This window comes from Monodon monoceros, unplaced genomic scaffold (assembly GCF_005190385.1).
Source record: "Monodon monoceros isolate NGI ecotype Baffin Bay Population unplaced genomic scaffold, NGI_Narwhal_1 Super_Scaffold_14, whole genome shotgun sequence".
In the NCBI taxonomy this organism is placed as follows: Eukaryota; Metazoa; Chordata; class Mammalia; order Artiodactyla; family Monodontidae; genus Monodon; species Monodon monoceros.
In genome coordinates, this window is record NW_021703770.1 from 1071957 (window position 1) to 1099024 (window position 27068).

Sequence of the window (27068 nt, forward strand, 5' to 3'; positions counted from 1 at the left end):
GAGAGGGAGGGAGGGAGGGAGGGAGGGAGGGAGAGAGAGAGAGAGAGAGAGAGAGAGAGAGAGAGAGAGAGAGAGAGAGAGAGAAGAGGCTGCAAGACAAAGCAGAGAAGAGAGAGTGGGAAGAAAGAAAAGGCCTGAAGGCTTTGCCACAATAACGCCTTCACAAAGGTGTGCTATAAATGTAGGCAGATATTTACTGTTATGCTCCTTAAATGAGTGCACATTTAGGCCAGCAGTAGGCGCTCGACACCTGCACTGTATCACACTGAAGTAAACACACCGCACTGTCTATTTAACTCATTCAGCTCAAGGGCTGGTTCCCAACAGCACACCATAGATGCTGATGGTGACAGTGAGGGGAAGAAAGAAGAAAAGTTTCTAACGGGGGTCAGTCCTGGGTGCTCCAGCCTGGGCTCTCCTTTGGGCGGGCTTCATTCCCGAAATGATCCGTCTGTCCCCCTACCCGGGTCTGACCATCCAAGGTGGTCATTCGCAAGAGAGACGAGGGGGTGGCAAGGCCCCAGGCGGGGTAAACACACTCCCAGGGATCCTCGTGGGGGCAGGGGCCTCTCTCTCATCACTCCTGGATTTCAGTCCCTGGGCTTTGGGGCCGTGGCCACTGTGGAACCGGGAGCTGGCTGGGGAGCAGGTTACAGACACTGGCGATGCTCTAAACACCTGAAGATGCAGACGAGCAGCTGCAGGGTGATCTGCTGGATCTGACAGTTAAGCCGTTGCTGCCAGGCCCGCCGGCAGGCTCGCCCCTCGTTCAGGTCTGTGCTGGCGCAGAGGTGAGCGAGGTCCAGCTCACGGTGCATCTGAAGGCTCTGGACCCTGGGAAGGAGCACAGAGTCACTGACCACGGCCCAGCCCGTATCACGTGACTGACTGCTGCCTACCGGCCAGAGAGAACCCTCCGGGAAGAGGGAAGTTAACACTCTCAGGACACTCAGACTCCCTATCGATAACTGGGGCGGGGAGGGTGTCATTACAAATACATCCCTGTTGGGAGTTTATTCACCTCCCAGCACAAAAGGCTCATTAGTGCAGGATTCACGAAGGCCTCGTCTTTGGACCACGCACGTCTCTACACAAGCTGAGTGTCCTGTCCTCCTTTGCAGGCACCTGCCCTTCCACGACGGCCAAAGGGTTTCCAGTGGGTCTGGGAGGGACGGCGCAGGCTCGGGGGCACGAGGCACGGCCACTTACTTGTCCGGAGGTTCTCAGGGACGGGGGCTCACAGCGGTTTTCATCACACAGGATCCTGGCCTCCCCAACACTGCCCAAGGCTGCACTTTTTTTTTTTTTTTGGCGGTACGCGGGCCTCTCACCGCTGCGGCCTCTCCCGTTGAGGAGCACAGGCTCCGGACGCGCAGGCTCAGCGGCCATGGCTCACGGGCCCAGCCACTCCGTGGCATGTGGGATCTTCCCGGACCGGGGCACGAACCCGCGTCCCCTGCATCGGCAGGCGGACTCTCAACCACTGCGCCGCCAGGGAAGCCCCCAAGGCTGCACTTTTACATGAGACTTTGGACACCAGGGAGCAAGTCTGAGGCTTTAAATATGCAAAGTAAACCCACCCAACAGTATGCAAAGGTCAGGTGGGGCAGAGGGGACCCGGCGGGCACACACTCTGATCCTGATGAGGAAGACAGCGCGGCAGTGGGCGGCCAGGCACAGGGGCGTCTCAGGGAAGAAGGGTGCTGCTGCCCCCTGTCTCTCCCGGCCAATACCGAGTGTGGGCGCTCGTCACCCCAGGCCCCGTGGGGAGACCCACTGCCACAGCCCAGATCACGGTCCCAGAGCCCTTCACAGACGAGCCACCGACCACACACAGGTTAGTTCACATTTATAAAGAGCCCCCCACGGTGAGCCTGAGACTCCACGTCCCGCTGTCTGGGGACCTGGCCAAGCGAGAATCCAACCTCCAGGCGTGTTCTAGAATTCTAACAATAACATGAGGGCAGAGGTAAGATCCCATCTTACTGGGGATGCGCCACCCAAGTCCACGCTTGAGAAGCTGCGCGCAGCGCCGGCAACACCAGTCCTGGAAAGTCACCCTCGGCAAGTCCGGGGACTGTGGACCGCACTTATCAGAAAGCGACTGGATGATGAGGAACGTGGGCTTCACCTTCGGAGGTCACGCAGGGAGACGCTCCCACCCCGACCCCTGGCTGGGCCCCCTGAGCACCGCCCGCCAGCCACACAGGACTCCACACCCCGAGCCTGGACTCAGCTTGGGGAGTTTTATAAATTTTTTGAAGATGGAAGGAACAATAATGAAGATGGCACTCCCATGTACTTTGTACAAACCATCCAGATAGAAGAAATCATTGATACCAAGGTGTTATAGGCTGAATTGTGTCCCCCCAAATTCCTAGGTTGGAGTCCTAACCCCCAGCACCTCAGAGTGTGACTGTGTTTGGAGATGGGGCCTTTAAGGAGGTAATTAAGTTAAAATGGGGTCACAAGGGTGGACCTAATCCAACATGACTGGTGTCCTTATAAGAGGAGATTGGAACACGGACACCCACAGAGGGACGACGACATGAGGACACAGGGAGAAGACAGTCATCTACACACCAAAAAGAGAGGCCTCAGGAGGAACCAACTCTGCCAACACCATGATCTCGGACTTCCAGCCTCCAGGACTGGGAGACAATAAACGTCTGTTGCTTAGGTGGTGTTTGTTACAGCAGCGCTCACTGACTAATACACAGGTAAGAGGCAGAAATGAGAACAGCCAAGTCAGGGAGCCAACACAGAACCACCCGTTCCTTCCCCTCCACTCAGGCCTCAGCTCCTCCCGCATCCGACCTCCAGCAGACAAAGTAAAGGGGAACAGTCGGCACTGATAAAAGACGGGCTGCGTCACCAGCTCCTGCGTCACCAGAGCAACAGAGTCCAGCTACTTGACGACAGCCGGGAGCACCTGCTGCACTAGCCCCCCGCCCCACACCCTCCATGGGTCCCACCACGAGCTGCATGCCAGGCCTGCCTGAAGTCCACACACGAGCTGGAGGACTAAAAGCAGGATCTCTCCCACCACCATTTGATTAGATTCCAAAGGGGGAAACGTCCTCCGCAGGTCCACCTGAGGGAGCCCTGGCTCTGCCCCGACCCACCTGCCCCAGATGCACCTTCTTCCCAGCGTAAATAGTAATCACACCTCCTTTCACCCCCCTGAAAGGAGTACGTGGGGCAGTCCCCGTCAGGCCTCTCCGATCACCACAGAGGCCGCAGGGCCTGCAGAGCCTACAACGATTATTATCTGCCCTTTTTGGAAAAATTTTGTCTTGCCTGATCTCAGCCAATGAAGTGTAGTCATAGAGATGGAAAAACCACAAAGAGCCACCAAACAGGTATGAAAAAATAAGAGAACTAAGAGAGCACTGGGTAGGGGGGTGGGGGGGTGAAAGGGGAAGACAGCTTCCTGCCCAGGGAAGGACGGTGGGTCATGGCCATCAGGGGCCCCCGACTGACAGTGCCATGGGGCAGATGCCACATCTGTTTGCTCATTATATACATACTCTGCCCAATGCATTGGATACATATCTGGTGAGTGGATGGATGAATGAATGAATGAATGAATGAAGGACAGAGAAGGAACTTCAGAGATCACAGGCACAGAAGAGGGTCGAGAGGTGTCCCGGGGGTGTGACCGTCCCCTGGCCTGGGGGCCATCGTTAGTATTTAGACAAGATTGGAATGAAGACAAATGACTTTTATTTTTAAATATTCACAAACAATTTCCGAACTACTAAATATTACATAAACCATCTGTTAATATAAGATTGGAAGAGATACTTGAAATTGGCAAGTATGAACCTGAACAAGATTTTTCCAAATACCTACTATTTCCCCCCTTACCTCTGAATAAACGTCTGTGCCGCCAGGAGAGGGATGTCAGGAACGTCAACGTCCTCATCGTTAGAGTAGGTGATGCTCCCAGTGTCAATGTTTATCAGAATTAAACCATCGGCTTCCTATAAAATAAGTTTGTAAAGATCGGAGTAAGAATCTGAATTTGTATACATCTTTGAAAACACAAAGATACACTTTGCATTCACCAAGATCGTGTCATCGATAATTAAATTATCGTATCTAATATGCACACAAAGCCTTATATTATCTACCAGAAAAATGTGGCTATACCGTGAGTTAGGTTAACAAGCTAATTTGATTAAAAATGCCTCGAGTCAAGATTCCAACACAGGAGGTCAGGCCTTCACCCACCCTTGTGCAAACACTCCATGTACCACTTCAGGGAGCCTGGAGAGAACATTCCAGAGCCCCAGTGGGAGCACTCCGACATTCAACACTCAGGGTGCCCGCTGAATGGCCCAGCCCGCTCTGCGCCCCACCCGTCCCAGGACCAGAGCACAGGCGGGTCCTGGGCTCAGGGATCCCACACACTTAAGAGTTCTTGAGATGTGTGGATGGCTTACTTGTTAAGTCTTATCTGTGACAAAACACACAAATAATGAGTCACACTCCTGAGTTCTACACTTCAACTGTCCCAGGAACAGGACGCCAGAATCCTCCCCAGCTTTCATGCTGGGCCGGCCTCTCAACACGCGTTTCATGGCACGTGAAATAGGCATAAACACGTCTCCCAGAGCAGAGTGCTAAACCAGCAGGGGACAGGCCACGCTCGTGAGCACGAACACGGAGCTTTTACAAGGACCCCTTCCGAGCTCCCAGCACATCGAGAAGACATCCAAACCCCAAAACACTTTCAGTCAAGACCTCCTGCTTTGCCCTAAAAACCATCCAGAACAGGTAAACCACTAAAACGACTTCCTTTGTGACTGCGGACTGGAATCAAGTAAATATGTCTGCAAGTTTCCCTCCTAAAGGGGCTGAAACAAGACGGTTTTTCCCCTAATGACTAAAAAAAGAAACACAGTTTTGAACTACAAAGTATGCCTATTTTTTCCTCATTTGCGAGGGTGACGTTTTTCCATTCCTTCCATGAGGTCTGAATGGCCTTTTCCCACAGTGTTTGTCCCCTGGTGAATCATAGGTTCTGCCAACAACACAGACGTCCCGGCTCCGCCCCAGGAGGGACGCTGGGCTTGGCCAGGATTTGCTCTAAAACGCCGGGAAAAAAATGGATGATGGCTGAGGACAAAGAGGGGTGCACGGCATCCCTTCCACTCTTCTCTCAGCTTTTGCGTACACTTAGAAATTTTCAAAATAAAGTTAAACAACACTGTAAGTCAACTATACTCTAATAAAAATTTAAAAATAATAAAATAAGAAGTTAAATGAGAACCTACCCTGTACCAACTACCAATAAGCGCAAGGAAAAGTGCTGCACATCGCTAGTCACTGGGGAAACGCACAGCAAAACTACCCAGCAGGAGGATTAGAATCAAAAAGACAGAAGACAAGCATTGGGAGGAAGTGCGGAAATCGAGCTCGCCCTCTGCTGGAGGGAAGGTGTCTGGGGCAGCAGCGGGGAACGACAGTCTGGACATTTCTCAAATGGTTAAACACAGCGCTAGCACCTGACCCGGAAATTCCTCTCCTAGGTACGTACCAAGGTAAATGAACGCATGTCCACACAAAAACTTGTACATGAGTGTCCACAGCTGCGTGATTCACAGGTGTGGTCAAAACGTCCAAACAACCCCAAATGTTCTCAGCTCCCGGACGGATAAACCACTGTGGCCTCTTCACTCAAGGGAACCCTACTCGACATTAAAAACAACGCGCTGCTACACGGAGGAACCTCAAAAACACGCCGCTAAGTGAAAGAAGACAGTCACAAAAGACCACGCATTGAATGATTCCATTTACGTAACATCCACGTCTACACAACAGGCAACTCCACAGAGATAGAAAGCAGATGCTGGTCGCCAGGGTCTGGGGGGGTTGGGGGATGACTGCCAACACATGCGGGGTTTCTTTGTGGGCCGACCAAAGGGTCTAAAATGAGTTGTCACAGCTCTACCAAGTTCCTAAAGCCACTGAGCTGCACAGTTAAGTCCGGGAAACTCTGTGGTATGCAAATTATATCTGAAAAAAAGCTGTTTTAAGAAAACCCAACCTGCTCTTCCTGCCGGCGATGTCACAGCTCATCACAGACCTGTGGCGTGAGCCCCCTTCGAAACGCGCCAGCGCAGCAGTAAAATCAGCTGCTGTGTTTTAAGCACTTGCCGTATCCCAGCATGCTCTACGGGCCCCTGACGCTGCTATGATGATGCGGCCAGCGCACTCCCTGTGCTTGCACGACCAGGACACTGAAGGCCTAACACCCCGACACAGGTCAGCCCCCAAGCTGAATCCAGTAAACGGCCACTGGATCCAGCAAGGCCCACGGACCCCTTGGACACGGAGCGATACACTGCATGCACCTGCACTCTTCTAGGAAGTAGGTCCACGGTTTTAATGAACAACAGAGGCTTAATCAAAAAAGTGAAAATGGAAAATATGGAGTGATAACAATGGTGGCTCCCATCCACGAAGCCCAGTCACCTGCCAGGCAGGACAGGGGACATTCCTCAGCCAGAGCCCTGGGAGGCCGAGGCCGTGCCCACTTCCCAGATGAGGAGACTGAGGCTTAGCAAAGGCCAGTAAGTCACTCAGGGTCGCAGAACTAGTAAGCAGCAGAGGTGAGACTTGAAATCGGTTCCCTCGACTCCAACGCCTGCCCTCACCTCCCTGAAAACCCTGGAAGCCACCAGAGCTGTCGTGAATTTAAGTGGCCTGAGAAGTGGCATCAGGGTGTGGCCTTGAGGACAAGGAGGTAGCACTAGCGCCCTGTGATGGAGTGACCGCGGGCCTCTGCACCCCCCACACCGTAGGGCACCTCCCAGCAGCTTCCCACGCGTCCCCGCAGAGCACCCACGTGACTTAATGCTCTGAATCCAGCGGCGGGTGCCTAACCTTGCTGACTTCTTCAAAGTGGTCCAGGTGGCAGCCCATGAGAAAGGACGTGGGCGCCATGACGAAGTCCAACATCTGCCGTGACAGGATGGGGACGAAGGTGTGCTGCCACTGCAGGGGGTGCAGGTAGGCCATGAAGCACTCAGCCACAAGCGTCAGCAGAGCCCAGCTGGACGAGAAGAACACGACGTGCTGCTCCGTCAGAAGGCACGTTAGGATCTGGGGAAACAACAACACCGCGAGCAAGCCTGAAACACTGCGAGCGCGCCACCCAACGAGGCCGGGCGCGGGGCAGCGTCCACCCTGCTGTCCCCACTCCACTTGCCAGGACCAGAGCCACCTGACCCCAGAAAAGTGCTGCCTGCAAACAGCGCGCTCTGCGGCGAACGTCGGCTTTCAGCAAAAAGATAAGTGTTCAGATGCCCCGTTAAGCCAGCCAGCATGAGATGCGCACAGGTGTGGAAGGACGCGTACCTGTAGCACCTTCTCAGGTCTGAAGCGCAGTAAGGGCAGGTGAAGGTCCAGGTCGATGAGGGGGCTTTCGGGGTCTGCTCGCGAGGGAAAAACGATCTGTAGTGGTTTCATGTTCAATGTCTGCAAGGACCAATTTCCATCATTAGCTCAGGGAGCCGCTCCCAGAGGAGACTGAGGGCAGTGAGATTCACCATTTCGGCTCAGACAGCGTCTGAGTCAGAAAACACTTCTGGAGACTCATGCTGTCACCTTCAATGTCGCAGAGAAACAAAACAGTCCAGAGATGATAAACGGAACTGCCAGGAATGTTTCAATGTCTTTTTCAGCCAAACTCCCTTCAACTCTTTAATTAATTAGGAAACAGTTCCTTGACAAAACAAAGATAAACGGCCTCCAGATATCCATTCCAACGAGCACAAACTCGAAATCAATCACGTTCAAACTAATCTTAACCAGTATGTGCATTATTCCCGGTTACTACTTATGAGGTATTCGCTCATATTTTCAATTTAACAGTCAAAGCTCCTTAAAGACATGGAATTCACAAAAAAATTTTAACGGCACTTTATTTTTCTAAACGAGGGTATTTAAAAATGGCACTTCAAATACAAATCCCACGTTCACAGGACGCCTATTATGTGTTATAGGTCGAGGCAGACGTGAAGGAGGGAGGTGCGGTCCCTCCAAGAAGGTGGCGCTGGGAACAGCAGGGTTAAGCCTCCCCTGGCCTCAGACACATAGGAGGCACTCTGCAAGGGCTCTTCCACGAGCAGATGGAGGGGTCTGAGCACGAGCAGAGCTTCGGAGAAACAGAACAGAAAGAAGCGATCGAACCTGATGACAGAGAGGCTTCCTCTAGGAAAGGCATGAAAGGATGAGAAATGGAGGGCAGCAGAGTACCGGGTCAAGAAAAGGGGCCACAGGACAAAATGCTCACGATTCACACTTTCTTCCAGTCACCTTAGTCACTATTCTATTTTCACGTTAAAAAACAAAACAGGGCTTCCCTGGTGGCGCAGCGGTTGAGAGTCCGCCTGCCGATGCAGGGGCCGCGGGTTCGTGCCCCGGTCCGGGAGGATCCCACATGCCACGGAGCGGCTGGGCCCGTGAGCCATGGCCGCTGAGCCTGCGCGTCCGGAGCCTGTGCTCCGCAACGGGAGAGGCCACAACAGTGAGAGGCCCGCATACCGCAAAAACAAAACAAAACAACACAAAACAAAAAACAAGAAAAGAGACTGTCATTTTTGACAGTTGGGACATTTGCAAGTGCCTCCGACCAATACTTGGGGCCTCTTCGCTTTCTTGTTCCCAGTTTGGCTACAGAAGCAAGACATTAAAAATAAGGTGGATTCACTTATGTGACTGATGCGTTTGTTTTAAAGCAAAACAAAACAAAATAAAGCAGAGTTAAGTATTCCAAGTTGTGATGAATTATTAACAATTATAAAGTTTATAATGAAAAACTCTCCTCAGTATTTCAGAAAGGAAACATGTGAATGGATAAAGAAGATGTAGTACATATACACAATGGAATATTACTCAGCCATAAAAAAGAAAGAAATAATGCCATTTGCAGCAATATGGGTGGACCTAGAGATTGTCGTACTGAGTGAAGTAGGTCAGACAAAGAAAGACAAATATCATATGATATCGCTTATATGTGGAATCTAAGAAATATGGTGCGGGGCTTCCCTGGTGGCGCAGTGGTTGAGAGTCCGCCTGCCGATGCAGGGGACACGGGTTCGTGCCCCGGTCTGGGAAGATCCCACATGCCGCGGAGCGGCTGGGCCCGTGAGCCATGGCCGCTGAGCCTGCGCGTCCGGAGCCTGTGCTCTGCAATGGGAGAGGCTACAACAAGTGAGAGGCCCGCATACCGCAAAAAAAAATATATATATATATATATGGTGCAAATGAACTTTGTAAAAACAGAAACAGAGTCTCAGAGTTAGGAAACAAACTTATGGTTACCAGGGGAAAGCAGGGGGTGGGGAGGGATAAATTGGGAGATTGGGATGGACATATACACACTACTATATATAACACACATGACTAATAAGGACCTACTGCATAGCACAGGGAACTCTACTCAATACTCTGTAATGACCTATGCGGGAAAAGGATCTAAAAGAGTGGGTATATGTATATGTATAACTGATTCACTTTGCTGTACACCTGAAACTAATAAAACATTGTGAATTAACTATACTCTAATAAAAATTTTTTAAAAAATAAAAATAAAAAATGACCAAATCAAAAAAAAGGAAATGTGTCAGCCAGACAGCCCGTTAAAGATAAGAACCAGGGCTTCCCTGGTGGTGCAGTGGTTAAGAATCCGCCTGCCAACACAGGGGACATGGGTTCGAGCCCTGGTCCAGGAAGATCCCACATGGCACAGAGCAACTAAGCCCACGCGCCACAACTACTGAGCCCGCGTATTGCAACTACTGAAGCCCACGCACCTACAGGCCATGCTCTGCAACAGAAGAGGCCACCGCACCACAATGAAGAGTAGCCCCTGCTCGCCGCAACTACAGAAAGCCTGCACGCAGCAACGAAGACCCAACGCAGCCAAAAAAAAAGATAAGAACCAACCACATACGTGAGTCACTCTACCAGCAACATTGCTACTGTGACGTTTCAGGTGCTGTGCTAGCAACTTCACAGCACTCAATACTCACGCTCTCTGAGGTCGGTTCTGTTATTCTACCCACTTTACAGATGAAGAAACTGAGGATGGAGAGAGATTTTCGGTAAATACTTTGTAAATGTCAACGTGATTGGAGCCCCAGCAAAACAATAGGATTCCGCACACAAAGCAACATAGAAAGTGACTTGGGAATAGTAAGAAGAAAAACGTGTGTGTTTCACTGGACACACCCAATTATGCCCATCATTTGAAAAGCAAGTAACATCCGAACTTCTAGAGGGCAGAGTTCAAAGCAAAGCAGGCCCGGGGACACAGGGTGCACCCAGAGCCTTTGCTCCCCTCAGGCCAGTGGTCCAGGTGGTCAGAGAAAGGACTGGGTCCTCACCTCCTCACTCCCCACACTGTGGGGCCTCCCACCTCCTCCCGTCAGTACAGGTGAGAGCTGACCCCACCCAGAATTAACAGGAAACGGCAGCTCGGGGCCCATGCACACTATTCAAGACACAAGGTGCACAGCTCATGACTATTACCTACGACAACCTCTAACCTGACGTTGGTTTGCGGTGGGTTCTGGAAAACACTGCTGAATCAGCTCCTGCGTCAGATGAAATTGGCCTAAACTGACCTCTTGGATTTCTTCACAACGATAAACAGCCACAGCACTCCCTAAAACAAATGATGACCATTATACCAACTTGGACCCAAGAGCTAATTAGACTTGTTAGTGGAGGATCCCAATGACAAGTCTGATCCAAACTCAGCCCACTGGGACAAACCATGAGCACCAACATGCAGACCCTGATAGAATGAGCACTGCTGGCCGATGCTGAATCATTCTCTCATTCATTCACTGAACAGCGCTCCACGGGACAGCAGCTAAGCGCTGGACACAGTAGTAAGTCCTGGAAATGCAGTTCTGAACGTGGCCTCTGTCCTCATGCAGCTCAGAGTCTGATGGACATTAAACAAAAGACACGCACACACAAGCCCTAACTGCAGGCGTGCTGAACTCTGCAGGAGAGTGGGCTGCTGTGAGAGAGATGGTGTGGGAGATGCTGCTCCGGAGAACTGATGTCTGAGCCAGGCCTGAGAAAGGAGCAGGAGCTGGAGGGGGAAAATGGAGAGAGTGGTACTTCCGGGAACAGCACATGCAAGGGCCCTGTGGCAGCATCTGTTCTCACTGTAGCTGGAGAACAGTGAGCAAGGGGGTGAGTGGAGCTGGACAGGGCTGAATGGTGACACAGGGGCCAGGGATGCAGGTCTGGGTGAAGGCGACGAGTGAGAAAACAAGTGAGGGGTTTTAAGCACAAAAGGAAAGTCCAGTTTATAGATTTTAATGACCTCTCCAGCCACAGTGCAAAAGCATGAACTGATATAAGGTCAAGAATGGAAATGGACAGATCAGTGCCTCCCTAAGTCGTGCAGGTGGGAGAAGCTGGTGGCCCAGAACAGGGGTGGCAGTGGAAGTGTGTAAACTGGAAACAGCTACTGGAGACAGACTGATAGGGTGGACGTGGGACAAAAAGGCATCGAGAACATCCCCAGTAAACTTTCCCACTGGGGGTGGTAGAAATGGAGGAACCAAATGTTAATTAATCCAAGACTCCAAAGCTCGTGGATTACAGAAAACTCGTGTAAGAACTGTTTATACGTTGCTTCTGTTCAAAGGTAGAATACAAGGAATCACAGTAAACTGTAAACCTGTTCCTAACTCAGGGAATTTGGTTCACTGCTGCAGCAGGTCCTCAATGAGCACGTGTTGAGTTTCTAGAATAAGAATGCAAACTTTGATGATTTCACTGCACAAAAAAACCAGTTATCCACAAAATAAAGATGAGTGCGTGGCACGGAAATCCATCAAATGTTCCCCACAAAGGTTTCTGGGAGTGGGACCAAGGTAGACAGACATCCTGCCCTGCCTCGGGCCGGGAATGCACTTGGCAGGGTGTCCCCCCACAGGAGACTGCTGGGTTTAGGATAATAGTAAATATATACACTTTAAGTTCATAATCACAAATATCCTAATAAATTATTTTTTCAACTGTCCATAATAATCAAAATATAGGAAAACAAGATTTATATGTATAATCTTCCAGAGGGGATGAATACGGTGAAACTGACTTGACCTTTACTGTACATTTCAAGACTTTTATTTAATAGATGTCTGTTTTTTAAAAAGGAAGCATCCCACAGTTAAATGAGTTCGGAAATCGCTGAGTCAAACAGGTTTCATCACACAGCTTAGCTGTCTGACATGTTACTCAACAAAAGGGGAATGAGGTCTTTCTCTAACTTTCCTTAACCCTGAAACCTCCCATCAAAAATAGCCAATAACATTTGAGAACAGTGTTTCACAGAACCCAGTTTAGGAAACGCTTCTCTATCAATTAAATAACAGAATGGCACTGTGAATAACAACAACAACAAAAAACAACCAGTTACTTTTTACTAACCACACTGGACAGGAGAAAACATTAACGAGTTAAATATAATACCCGATGTTCCAGACAAAAAAAACAAAAGGGAAATTTGTAATTTAAGTAAATTTTGTGTTTTCTGAATAGCAAGTAGTTAACATGTTAACCACTAAAGGGGCCTATTACTAGCTTAACATCTATTTATCATGAGCCACTCAGCAAAACTCAGGCCTAAATATTTGACTTTAGACCGATAAATTTTATTTTTAAATTTTTAGAAAATAAATTTTCTAATTTATTTCTAGTTTTCTGACCTTTGGAAACAGTGTATAAAATGCTTCTGTAAGGAACTTGACAAGCATAATTTAAACAAAGCTAGAACTTAAAATCATTTAAAATATTTCAACCATCTTCATCGATGTGGTACATGTACACAATGGAAGACTACTCAGCCATAAAAAAGAACAAAATCATGCCATCTGCAGCAACACGGGTGGACCTAGAGACGGTCACACTGAGTGAAGTAAGTCAGAGACACAAAGACAAATACCATGTGATATCGCTTACGTATGGAATCTAAACTACGGCACAAATGAACCTATCTATGAAACTGAAACAGAATCACAGACACAGAGAACAGACTGGTGGTTGCCAAGGGGGAAGGGGTTGGGGGAGGGATGGGTTGGGAGTTTGGGGTTAGCAGATACAAACTGTTATATATAGAACGGATAAACGAGGTCCTACTGTATAGCACAGAGAACTATATTCGATATCCTATGATAAACCGTAATGGAAAAAAATATTTTAAAAAATGTATATATATGTATAACTGAATCACTTAGCTGTACAGCAGTAATTAACACAACATTGTAAATCAACCATACATCAATTAAAAACAAACGAATAAACCATCTTCATCATATTACTTTTACAAAATTTGCAAAGAAAAAACAAGACAATTCCGGATTTAATTACCAAATGGAGTGGTCCAGGAGGCGGGCTAGGTATTAAAGACAGTTTTGCAGCAAAATCTTTTATATGATTGTCAACTTCGAAATCTTTACAGATCTTCAGATGAGTCAATAAACTGAAATTGAAAGAAAAATCAAGTCACCAAATAAATCTGAGAATCCAATGGTCATCCTCTGCATTGCTAATCAAGGCTGAAACCTCTGTGTCAGGAGTTGCGGGAGTTTACACCCACAGGAGAAAGATGTGGGTGTGAGACCGCAGAAGCCTGGCTGCCCAGGGCGAGGGGCGTCTTGAAGGGGCATAGGCAAGCTTTTCAGGGAGTGTGTGCAACTCACCAGGAGAGGCAGTCCTTGAGGGCGTTGTAATAGGGGAATCTGGAAACCACACACACGGCAAAGGGCACGAAGCAGCCGGCCGCGCTCCGGCCCAGACCTGACGCCTCCCAGCGCATCTTGCCATTGTAGAAACAGTACTCGTCCTGGAGAGAAAGCAACAGCGCGTCACCTGCCGACCCCGGCAAATCCCAGTCTCCACTGTCGATGGTGCCGGCCCCTCCAGACAGAAAGGACACTGGACAGGGGCTGGACAGCTGTCCTCAGCACGCCTGGCCACTCCCACCCGTTTTACTGCCACGTGCGAGCGAGCTCCGGCCTCTCCACCAACACCGACGGGGCCCCGTGGGGAGCTCGCTCTGTCTGAGTGAGGTGCTGGAGTTACAGAGATGGGAAGACCGGTCCCTGCCCTGGAGAAGCTCGCCGCCTTCAGTGAGAAGGAACCATGGTTAGAACACAGTGAGACACAAGAAGGGGCTCTGCTTAAAGAGTGAAAAGGCAATATTCAAGAGGGCCTGGGAGCCAGGTGGGCATCACGGGCCAGAGGAGAGAGCAGGAGGTGCCTCGGCCCGTGATGGGGGGACCTCAGGCAGAAAAGAATACAGCAGTGGGGTTTCAGAAGGCACAGCTCTCTGCACAGCTTACCAGGGGCACAATGTGGGGGCCCCACCACATATGCGGGAAAAAGCGTGATCTGAAAAGAGACACACGCACCCCAATGTTCTTAGCCGCACTATTGACAGTAGTCAGGACATGGAAGCAGCCTAAGTGTCCACTGACGGGTGAACGGATGAAGACGTGGTGGCACATGTACACAATGGAAGACTACTCAGCCATAAAAAAGAACAAAATCATGCCATCTGCAGCAACACGGATGGACCTAGAGACGATCACACTGAGTGAAGTGAGTCAGAGACACAAAGACAAATACCACGTGATATCGCTTACGTATGGAATCTAAAAAGATGAGACAAATGAGCTTATTTACAAAACAGAAACAGCCTCACAGACACAGAAAACAAACTTATGGTTACCAAATAGGAAAGCAGGGAAGGGATAAATTAGGAGTTTGGGATTAAAATATACACACTACTATATATAAAACTCATAACCAACAAGGACCTGCTGTATAGCACAGATATTCAACACCTCGTAAAAACCTATAAAAGAATCTGAAAAAGGAATATATATGTATAAATATGTGTAACTGAATCACTTTGCTGTACGCTGAAACCGACACAACATTGTAAATCAACTATATTTCAATAAGAATTTTAAAACTACATTAAAAACATATGTTGGGCGCCCAGGTCCTCTGGGGCTGAAGTAGGCGGCCAGTCACCCTGTACCTTATGGTCCATCACGTCCCCTACAGACTCCCCAAGGCCAGCTGGTTCACACACAGGGCCCTGCCCAGAAAACACTCCCCAAACGCGTGATGACTGAGTCACCCTCTCAAAACCTCAGCCCAGGCACCTGTCACACGTGAAAGGTGAAAACAACCCAAAGGTCCACCAGCTGAGGAACAGAGAAGCAGACCGTGGTTGACACACACCGTGGCATATCACTCAGCTACTGAAAGGAGTGAAGCGCTGACATGGGCTCCAACGTGGACGAACTCTGAAAACATCACGCTAAGTGAGAGAAACCAGAAAGAAAGGACGCGTAGAGTATGATTCCACTTCTATGAAATGTCCAGAATGGGCACACCCACAGAAGCAGAAAGCAGATGAAGGATGGCCGGGGGCCCGGGGGCAGCAGGGCCTGGGGAGGCATCGCTGACGAGACAACTCCGCCTTCTGGGGTGACGAACGTGTTTTGGAACAAACAGTGGCGATGGTGGTACAACACTGTGAATGCACTTAATGCCACTGAATCGTACATTTTTTAATGGCTAAAATGGTGATTGTCATATTATGTGTATTTCACTGCAAAAGAAAAAACCCCACAGCCTTGACCCAGTTTCAGAGGGAAGCTGGGGGAATCACGTACGTGCAGGGGTCGGTAGTACTGGGCCACCACGCCGTAGGTTCTATTGCCGCAGACATCAGTCAGCACCAGAAAGTGGACACAGTCCTCCTTGGGCTCAGAGGCCACACACACGCCCCCTGCAGGCAGAAAAAAGAAAGAAGGAACCTCATTCTGGCCACGTGGCATCCACCATGAGGCCTGGGCTATCCATAAGCGACAGGATACGTCCCTCTCTGTCTGCTGTGGCACTCTGAGGGCCAGATGCGCTAATCCTTCAGGCCGTGCACCACCTGCCTCGATCCCTTCCCCTCAGCAGCAATTTCTTTGCTGGCACTCTGTGCTCTGAAGACTTTGTGACAGATCATGGGAACAGGCCCCCAGACAGACCCTTCAGGGCACACCTGGGGTGGTAGCTATTTCCTGAGCCCAGTGGGGAAGGGGGTGTCCCAGCCTATCCAGGAGAGCAGGAAATCGCATCAATTCCTCTGTGGAGCCTCCAGACACGTCCTTCTGTCAAGCCCTTAGTCTGAGTTTTCTACACCAGGCACCTGAACATCTCTCAGTGAGGGAAATGCAGCCGGAACAAAGCCCGCTCATCAGCAGGAACTGGCCAGTCTGGGAAAAGGCCGGCCCGTGCGCACCTGGGAAGCAGAGCTGCGGCAGGGCGAGCAGGTCCACGCCGTTGGGGATGCCCACGTCCTCGGGGTCCTGGCCCCTGGGGCCGCCGGGGTGGCCCTTCGAGGGCTCCGCCTTGGGCCTCTCTCTCTTCTTCCGGAAGGAGCGCCTCCTGGTCTTACCCAGCGTCACACAGTTCACGCCGGCCGGCTGACTGTCCTCCTTAGTGACAAACGGAGGCACGAAGACCGACAGGACCTCCGGATCCAGAGAAGACAGGCTCTTGACTCCCTTTTTCTGGGCGACCTAAAGCAGGGGGAAATAAGAGTCACCGCAGCGGTGCCAGCCTTGCTCTGTCCGACCCTCCCGTCGTAGCAAACCCCCGGTGAGTTCTTTTTTTTTTTTTTTTTTAATAAAGTTGTCAGGCTTTATTATTATTATTATTTTATTTATTTATTTTTTTTACATCTTTATTGGAGTACATCACGTGCCTGGCTTTTCCCACCAGCAGCTCGAGATGGTAAGGAACTGCTTTTAGGAAATCTCAGGCCCTACGCTCAGCGAGTGACGGACCCCCTCAGAGCCTGGTCCTTCAGCTGCTAACAGGGACGCCATGACTGGCCCCTTGGCTCCAAGGCTCCAAGGCTCGGTTCAGGGCCGGCACCGCGATGGAGACCTGGGTTCAGATCCCAGCGCTGTGGGAACCACGGCAGCAAATTACTTGGTCCCTCTGAGCTTCCCTTTCGAGAGGCGAGTGCAGGGACTCCCAGGTCAAGTGCTCAGCCCCCGTGGGCCCCCAGGAGGCCCCCCGCCCCATCCCCTCGGAGGCTGGTGGGGACGGCGAGCCCCAAGAAGGGCTCTGCATCTTGTCAAACCCACAAGGGCATGTTTGCCAACACGTGCCTGCCTCGCCAACTGGGCCACCACGCACATTAGTTCTGTCACCTCCGGCCTGGGAGGACACAAGGAGGAGTGAGGAAGGGCCTGATGGACACAGAGAGCCAAGTCCTCCTGCCAGACCGTCCCAGAATCCGTAAAAGGGGCTGCTTAGTCTCAGTTCTTTTTTTTTTTTTTTTTTTTTTTCTGTGATGCGCGGGCCTCTCACTGTTGTGGCCTCTTCCGTTGTGGAGCACAGGCTCCGGACGCGCAGGCTCAGCGGCCATGGCTCACGGGCCCAGCCGCTCCGCGGCACGTGGGATCTTCCCGGACCGGGGCACGAACCCATGTCCCCTACATCGGCAGGCGGACCCTCAACCACTGCGCCACCAGAGAAGCCCTTAGCCTCAGTTCTTTTAAACTTCAACCTGGTCCAAGATTTTTTTAACCTTTTATCTTTTCCTTCTTCCCCAAGTAACATAGGTCACCTTCTCTTTTTCTTTCTAGTGAGTTCGGACTAAACAAACACTGGTGCCAGGTTGATTTCAGATCTTCCAAGGAAGGTACTGATATTATGAACTGCAGTCTGTCCACGAGAAGGAAGGGCTGCCAAGCCAGGTAAAGACAGAAAAGAGTAAAGCAGGATTCTCTGGGTGTAAAAGATACAGAAGGTAAGAGGTGGCCGTCATGGTGGGGAGTGGGTAACCTAGGGTCTTTGAGGACCCTAGAAATGGCATCAGGAAGAACACCACCGTCACCAGAGAAATGTGGCCTTGGCTGGCAGAAAAGGAAGAGCCAGCATCAACATTTTGGTAAGAATCAGGGGTACCAACAGGGGACTATTACACTTCAAAGGATATCTACAATGACAGCATTTTCAGTCAGTAGATAACTCTAAACTCAATACGCTATTTTTATGCAATTCAGATAACGGTTTCTTTATATTTGGGGGAAAAAGTTAATGCCAGCAGGAACCAACACCAAACATGGGAAATCCCTACTGCTGTGCAATTTAAAAACCTTTTGTGTATCATGCACGAAAGGAATCCTTTTCTTTACTTGTATGAAACCTCTTCTAAAACTTTCCTATCAAAGTCCAGCAGTTCGGACCTAATTCTCTATGAAAACGTGCTCATCTATTTCCTCCGCACATGAGATGTTACATCCACAGAGACTGGGCGATATCTCACGTCACTGCGGGACAGCTCTTGGTATAAATTACAGAGCAGCAAACGAGTTCCCTCATCGATCGACCCCTCTTCCTGAAACTTCCCAAGGCCGCCTCCTTTCTGCAATTTCACCTCTCCAGCCCGCTCCTTGGCAGCCCCCTGCAGACAGACCCCCAGGGCCAATCCTTGGCCCCAGTCCCGCCTCATGCAACAGCCTGCAGGGCAGTCTCTACACTCCTGTGGTTCCAGGTATGCACACAGGGACAGCTCCCAGGGTTCTGCCCCCAGGTATGGGGCCTCTGTGCCATCCCAGCTGTACCCAACTGCCTCCCGATATACGCAGTGAGTCCCTTAAACGTAGTTTCAAACATGAAGCCCACACTTATTTCCGAAAACTTGATCATCCACCTCTCTGCTCCTCTGCGGACAGGATGGCACCACCAGGGCATTTAGAGCTGGACCGGCGCTATGGCCCCTGACTCCCCATCGGGAAACCCACATCTCGACGGCGGGCCGCAGAGAGGTCTCTGAAGAAAGCCCAGCGGCTGCCCCATCCGCACCACGTTTGCAAACCTCTGGCTCACAGTAGGTACAGATTCACCGTGAACTAATCGTCACGGCTGCTGCCGAGAGAACAGCCCCAGCTCTTCCCACCTGGCCCGACGTCCACTCTCCCAAAGGGGGACGGGGTGGGGGTCCCCCATCTAAAGAGCACACATGACTCGTCCCTCACCTGCCACAACAGCGGTGGCTCCAGCTACCCGGCGCCAGCCTCTTACCCCAGCAAACCAGCCCTACAGACCCATCTCTGTCCCTCAGCCAGACCTAAGAAGTGTGTTTGTTTCTACACATTACCATCCTCACACATATTCCCGTGCAGGTATCACACGGTGCATGTGTCACGTGACAGGCCGACCACCTGCACTGGCTGTGCACCTGGCAGCAGGCCAGCCTGCTTCCAAAGCCAGGGCGCCCAAGCCACTCACGACTGAAGCCCTCAGTCATCTCAACCCATGCGCCTTCGTCACGACGCTGTGCTTCTCCCTGCCCTTCACTCTGCCTGGCACGTGCCCTGCCCCCTCCTCACCCCACCTCCTCACCAGCGACCCCCCCCAACACTCATTGGAGGGGGCGTTTCCTCACCCTGCAGCCAGGGACACACACCTCCTCCAGCCATCACGCCTGGCTCATCATCTCCTAGAACTTCACCATCCGGAGTCGACCTCCCCATCACCTCCTAGAGCATCGCTGCCCGGCACAGTGGTCCTACATCACCTTCAGAATGGCGGGCCGGGCTGGGCTGAGGCAGGGATGGTGTGGCCCTCCTCTCTGCAGCCCCACAGTCAGCACAGAGGATGGCTCTGAGTGGATGCCGTTCCTCCATTCCCACCCTGGCACTCATGATGTCTTGGAGGTATGCTCAGTCTGCATGGAAAATTGGTCATTACGGTAAAGCCAATGAACTCCGTAATTCCCACTAGCTACCTTTAGTCACTGAAAGTGAGGTGGCCACAATCCAGCCAACTTGGCATTTAGCAGTTCATTACACATCTGTCTTTTTTTTTCCTCCGAAATGGAAATCCCTGTTGTCTTTTCTGATTGGATAAGCAATACAGTCTCATTTTTAAAAATTATAACAATATAGAAATAATAAAAGAAATAATGATAGAAAGGGAATGCCTTTCCCATAATCCCATGACTCAAAGGTAATGTTCTAAACAGCATGGGATACATGCTTCCTATTTTTAAAATGTATACATAAATATAACTTTTTCATAAACACAATTATATTTAAATGATTTCATTAGATTTTTTCCCCATTTAACCATACAGTGTGCTGACTCTCCTGTTGACACTTTAGCATGTCCCATTGTGTACAATTCAGTACCACCCCTGCCCAATCCCCTTCCGATGGACAGCTGGGTTGCTCCCAAGTCTTCATCATACTAAACAACAGGCAGCAATGAGGTCTCACCCAAATACACTTGCACACGTCTGACTCTGTAATTAGAATAAACTCCTAGGTATTTTATTCTTTTCGTTGTGATGGTAAATGGGATTGTTTCCTTAATTTCTCTTTCTGGTCTTTCATTGTTAGTGTATAAGAATGCAAGAGATTTCTGGGCATTAGTTTTGTATCCTGCAATTTTACCAAATTCATTGATTAGCTCTAGTGGTTTTCTGGTGGCAACTTTAGGAATAAACCTACCTAAGAAGGCAAAAGACCTGTACTCAGAAAACTATAAAACACTGATGAAAGAAATCAAAGATGACACAAACAGATGGAGAAATATATAGCATATTCTTGGACTGGAAGAATCAATCTTGTGAAAATGACTATACTACCCAAAGCAATCTACAGATTCAATGCAATACCTATCAAATTACCAATTGCATTCTTCACAGAATTAGAACAAAAAATGTTACAATTTGTATAGAAACACAAAAACCCCGAATAGCCAAAGCAATCTTGAGAAAGAAAAACAGAACTGGATGAATCAGGCTCCCCATCTTCAAACAATACTACAAAGCTACAGTAATCAAGACAGTATGGTACTGGCACAAAAACAGAAAGATAGATCAGTGGAACAGGATAGAAAGCCCAGAGATAAACCCACGGACCTATGGTCACCTAATCTATGACAAAGGAGGCAAGAATATACAATGGAGAAAGGACAGCCTCTTCAATAAGTGGTGCTGGGAAAACTGGACAGCTACATGTAAAAGAATGAAATTAGAACACTCCCTAACACCATACACAAAAATAAGCTCAAAACGGATTAGAGACCTAAATATAAGGCCAGACACTATACAACTCTTACAGGAAAACATAGGAAAAACACTCTTTGACATAAACCACAGCAAGATCTTTTTTGACCCACATCCTAGAGTAATGAAAATAAAAACAAACAAATGGGACCTAATGAAACTTAAAAGCTTTTGCACAGCAAAGGAAACCATAAACAGGACAAAAAGACAACCCTCAGAATGGGAGAAAATATTTGCAAATGAAGCAACGGACAAAAGATTAATCTCCAAAATATACAAACAGCTCATGGAGCTCAGTATCCAAAAAACAAACAACCCAATCAAAAAAGGGGCAGAAGACCTAAATAGAAATCTCGCCAAAGATGACATACAAATGGCCAAGAAGCATATGAAAAGATGCTCAACATCACTAATTATTGGAGAAATGCAAATCAAAACTACAATGAGGTATCACCTCACACCTTCAGAATGGCCATCATCAAAAAATCTACAAACAATAAATGCTGGAGAGGGTGTGGAGAAAAGGGAACCCTCTTGCATGCTGGTGGGAATGTAAATAGATACAGTCCCTGTGGAGAACAGTATGGAGGTTCCTTAAAAAACTACAAATAGAACTACCATATGACCCAGCAATCCCACTATGGGGCATATACCCTGAGAAAATCATAATTCAAAAGGACACATGTACCCCAATGTTCATTGCAGCGCTATTTACAATCGCCAGGACATGGAAACAAGCTAAACATCCAATGACAGATGAATGGATAAAGAAGATGTGGTATACATATACATACATATATATATATATATATATATACACACACAATGGAATATTACTCAGCCATAAAAAGGAATGAAATTGGGTCACTTGTAGAGAAGTGGATGGACCTAGAGTCTGTCATACAGAGTGAAGTAAGTCAGAAACAGAAAAACAAATATCATATTAATGCATATATATGGAATCTAGAAAAATGGTACAGATGGATGAACCTATTTCCAGGGCAGGAATAGAGACGCAGATGTAGAGAACAGACACGTGGACACGGCGGGAAGGGGAGGGTGGGACGAATTGGGAGATTAGGATTGACATATATACACTACCGTGCGTAAAATAGCTAGCTAGTGGGAACCTGCTATAAAGCACAGAGAGCTCAGCTCTGTGCTCTGTGATGACCTAGATGGGTGGGATGCAGGGGATATAGTATGCATATAGCTGATTCACTTCATTGTACAGCAGAAACTAACACAACATTGTAAAGCAATTATACTCCAATAAAAATAAAATAAAATAAAAAGGATAAACTCCTGAAAGAGCAATCCTGGGCCCCAGAGGGTTCATATGTTACTTTCTGATACATGTTGCAACTGCCCCACAGCCCGCCCCACCACCACCCCCCACCACCCCAAAGATGATGTCCATTTCCACAGACTCCGCCCAGGGTAGCTTCCTGCTCTTCCCTCCCAGACACTGACTTACTAAAAAGTAAAAAACCACAACACTCTAATTCATGTGAGGCATTGTTAGATGACATAATGGCACTGATCTTCACTACAGGATTGGCTGTCATTTGTGAAATAAAACAGAAATAGATTTTTTAAAAATGCTCTAGAAGAGTCCAACACAGTTGCCAGTAGCCACATGTGACTATTTAAATTAATATTAAATGAAATATAAAATCCAGTTCCTCAGTGGCACTAGCCACACTTCAAACACCCAGTAGCCACATGTGGCCAGCTGCTACCATACTAGACGGTGGAGGTGAAGAACACTGGCCGTCATCGTGTGCAAAGTGTCTGTTGGACAGTGGTGCTCTAGAAATGGAAAGCCAGGATGCTCTCTCCACCAAAACACATAAAAGCGTGCCTTCACCCACAAGATTTACGCCAGTGACCTACACTATGAAAGGTGCTCTGAGCACTTTTCCACCACCCTGTGATGGATTTGTGATGGATCCCTTCCCATCTATGTGTTTAGTCTCCATAGCAACCAAGGAGTAGAAGGAAATGTAACTGACCACAGTAATTCACTGGGGATGGAACTGTATTTTCGAATTCTTTGTCACTAACCTCAATGAAACAAACACCACCCCATCTAAGGAATAAATAAAAACATAAAGTTAGGACACTACACTACCCTAACATCAGGCTGGCTATCTCTCATGCCTCTGGGCTTCTGTTTTCATGTGTCACCCAATAGGAATCCCTGAATCAGACAGAAACGGTGACTTTTAAAAGTAAAATTAAAAGTCATTTAAAAGCCTTGGACATTCAAAGTAGAACTGCTATAAAAATAAAACTGAATAAATGATATCCTGTGTTTCATGAACTGTAGCATTAACGTAGGTCTTACAGTGGGGATGTCACTCCATTTCACAACACTCCTTCTTCTCCTGCGCCTTCAACTGTTTTTCCCTCCACCCTTTGCCGAACCCCTAACAGAAGCAGAGTATAGAATAAAGAGGAGGATGGCTAAAATGCGGAGTGGCCGACTGCCCACTCGACTTGGGAAACGTCGCAGTCTGTTTAGTTCAGGAAAGTACCACTGTAAATATTCCGGATGATTCATCCTCTTCCCATCACGGCAACGAACAGACATGCTGTGATCACCCAAGAAGCGAGATGCCCAACTGTGGAGAACACCAAAACTGAAACCGGGTCATTTCCTATCAGAAGGAAAACGAGGTAATGCCATTTGGCACTGAGAGGTAGGGAGACAACTCAACTCAATCCACAGGGTCAGAGGAGGCAGAGACCAAAGGGGGACCCAGACGCGATGGGGGTTCGCAGAGTGAGAGGGGGAGGGAAATGCAGAAATCATCGAAATTGGCCTTATACTAAAGCCAAGGCGTAGAGACCACCAAGACATTATCAGACATTTATCCGGGTTAACTTTGCAACATTTAGCTCCTCTTGGTGATGCCCAGTCAACCCTGCAGCCTTAAATACTCAAAATGGCTTTCTCTGCCTCTCCTTGCTGTCGTCTGGAACCAGATGAAAGGACCTGTCCAGATAACTAGGCAGTAGAGTCGGGAACTCTCCGAACACACCGAGCACCACCACTAACCAGAGAAAAATGATAGAGTCCCAGACATCTAGGCCAAGGGAAAGAGAGGGCCACAGACCCACTCCAAAGAAAGCCAGGGTTCCGGAACCAAGAAGTGAGAACACAGGGAAGAAAAAAGGAGAACGTCCCAAGCTGCAGTCCCGGAGGAAGGGACGCGAGCTTGCCGCTTTGGCTGCCAGGGTGCAGAGCGGAGCACAGGTGGAGGCGGGCTGCAAGTGTTTCACAGCGAAAAACAGCTCGTTTCATCGCATACCGACTAAATGGAGAACATATAAAGGCGGTCCTTACATCTTACCGAAAATATCCTTATGCTGTGCCTAGAACAGCACCGGCCCCTAGGAGACCGTGAATCTGTGGAATGAGTGAAATCATTTAATAGCGGACAAGGATTCGGTGCTGGAGGCCGCGGAACCCCAGGCGGCCCAGCCGCGTCTTCACCTGACCCAGGTGGGCGTCCTGAGACAGAGAAGCCGAGCGGGACGAAGCGTTTAGGAAGCGGCCCGACGGACGCGAGCTTCTCCATCACACTTCATCGCGGTGCGACTCCAGCGGTGTCACCGGAGAGGTGCTCCCGGAGGGGACGGGAGGGGAAGGGGCGGGAGCCCCCAGCCGGCTGCCACTCGCGACTCCACCGCGCCTGCGAGAACAGCTGCTGCTCTCGCCCCAGGAGGCTGGAGGTGGCCGGCCCGGCCGGACCTCTGCGCAACTTCCCCACCCCGCGGACGCCCGGGGCTCCATGCGCACCCGGCGGGGCGCGCTGGGCCCGACCCCGTTCCCCGGCCGCCCCGCCCGCGTCTGTGTCCCCGCCGGGCCTTACCTGCTCGGGACCACGGAGGCTGTCCCGGGGGGCCCCCAGCAACGCGCACAGCTCCAGCAACCCCGAGGGCAGCGCCAGGTACTGCGGGGCGGGCTCCGCCATGGCTGCTCTGCGGCCGCGGCCGGCTGGGCGTACCCCGCGCGAGCGCCTCGGGCCACCCGGCCCCGAACCCGCGCCCCGGCCGCAACTTCGCCCGCCTCCCGGCCCAGCGCCCGCGCTAGCTGCAGCCGGCCTCTCCGCTGAGAGCGCCGTCCGCTGGGCGGGACGTGAGGGGCGGGGCCTGAGCGGCAGCGGGGCCTGAGGAGGCTGAACGGAGAGGGGCGGGGCCTGGCGGGGCCGGGCTCGGGGCCCGGCGCGAGGTCGTCATTTCCGAACCGGGCCGGCGGGCTCCGGCGCGTGCGCGGCGTCTGAGCGCCCAGCCCTCTCCGTCGGCCCAACCTTTCCCTGCCGGCAGCCACCTCCTCGGCGAACCGGGAAAGAGGTGGGCGGGGTCCTCAGGTGGTCCAGGAGGGCGCCCAGCCTCCGGGGCCGAGGGTGCGGGAGTCACCTGCTCTCGCAAGCTTCCGGGCCCAACCTTGGAGGGACTAAGGCCGGGGGCGCCCCCTGCCGCCGCCGACTCCAGGAAGCCCTCCTGCGAGCAGGGCCGTGGCGTTGGCCGGTCGTGGACGGCAGGAAAGGCCGGTGGGCATAATAACTATGCCCGGTTAACCTAAGGCTGGCCAAGTCTGCTAAGAGGTTGAGTAAAGTTCAGCAGGAAACAGGGTGGGGTGGGCGCCGCTAGACTAGAACGCGGGGAGCGCAGGACTGAGGAGGGTCCGAAGATGGACAGGGTCCTTCCCCGGCCAGCTGCAGGCCTGGCCTGATCCCGGTAGACCGTGGGCCTCCCCAGCCACAGGCTGGGGCCAAGAGGCTGGTTTCCGTGCCTGGTCAGTGGCACAGAACTTGGAGGGGACGCCGGCCCCAGTGCTACTAGCTCTGCCTCCCAGCCGACGTTGGGCAGTATCTATACAACCGCGTTGGAAATGATACCAAAGGAACTTTCCTAGTTCCAATAATCTATGATTCTTTTTTTTAAATCTGAAATGCTTAATAATAATGTCAAGCAATAACTACAAAGCAAGGTCAAAATGAAAGCAGGGTTGGGGGGTGTGGATCTGGAGGCCAAAGGATTCCTTCATTCTTTCCAGCCTGGTGAGGCCCCCACTGACCGCAGCCTGACTCACACGGGATCTGTGTTTCACTGTTAAGTCATCTAACGATCATGAATCACAGCTGGTTCTCACTCAGGTCTGGAGGCTGCCCAGCATCCCTGGCTCTCATCGGTGAGCCATGACCAGTAGTTGCAACCACTGACTTCAAAAGGACAGATTTTGCTCCTAATGGTCTAGCTCTCTCCACGCTGTCCTGGTTGTTGGCAGCCTTGGCAGAGGGCAGGGTGGAGTCTGTCACCTGAGAATCTGCAGTGCCCAGGAGAGAGACTCACAGATGCCACTGGAGGCTTGAGCAGAAAGGCCTTGGGCTTGCAGGGACCTGGGCTGGCGTCTGCCCCCCTGTGTGACAGCCAAGCTCCTCAACACCCCGAGCTTCGGCTGCCTGTTTGTTCAAACACTGCCAGGTGTGGCCAGGACTCAGGAGGTAAACACTAGGCAGCTATCTCGGTGAGGACCCAGTGAGGTTCAAGCAGGAGCAGGTGTCCCTATTCCTCCGAGAGGTGCAAGGGTTTAAGGAAGGGAGCTCCAGGATTGAGGTGGAAAGTCTGGGGCCTGCTGTGGGCGGGGCTATGGAATTCCCCTTTTCTAGGCCTCCCTTTCCTCATCCTTAACACTGGAGTAGGGGCCAGGTGATCTCAGAGGGGCTCCTAGCTCCGCGCTCTTGCTTTTTAATAAGTCCCTGTTACTCATTCTGCAGGGACTTCCAAAGTGCCTGCAGTAAGATTTGCCCCACCCTTGAGAGTGCTAATGGATTGGAGATAGAAGTGCAATCAAAATCCCAGGTGGGGCTTCCCTGGTGGCGCAGTGGTTGAGAGTCCGCCTGCCGATGCAGGGGACACG

General features: G+C 50.4%; 1 protein-coding gene across 7 annotated transcripts in view; it reads right to left on the bottom strand.

Moving 5' to 3' along the window:
• DENND3 (DENN domain containing 3) overlaps nucleotides 1-25253 on the bottom strand; it is a 57609-nt gene extending 32356 nt beyond the window's left edge. For 4 of the 7 annotated variants that reach the window (XR_003793511.1, XM_029222579.1, XM_029222578.1 and 1 more), the window contains exons 1-9: nucleotides 25018-25119; nucleotides 16349-16628; nucleotides 15729-15844; nucleotides 13740-13882; nucleotides 13408-13519; nucleotides 7369-7488; nucleotides 6895-7113; nucleotides 3871-3986; nucleotides 679-834 (exon numbers count right to left, since the gene is read on the bottom strand). Coding sequence is in view for 6 of the 7 variants with exons in the window: in XM_029222579.1 (XP_029078412.1) it covers nucleotides 679-834; nucleotides 3871-3986; nucleotides 6895-7113; nucleotides 7369-7488; nucleotides 13408-13519; nucleotides 13740-13882; nucleotides 15729-15844; nucleotides 16349-16628; nucleotides 25018-25119 (1364 nt within the window). In the remaining variant the exon portion in view is untranslated. Of the gene's footprint in view, nucleotides 1-678; nucleotides 835-3870; nucleotides 3987-6894; nucleotides 7114-7368; nucleotides 7618-13407; nucleotides 13520-13739; nucleotides 13883-15728; nucleotides 15845-16348; nucleotides 16629-25017 lie in introns of those variants that run through there. The other 3 variants (XM_029222580.1, XM_029222576.1, XM_029222581.1) reach the window with 2 other exon arrangements.
• Between the last annotated feature and the right edge of the window lie 1815 nt (nucleotides 25254-27068).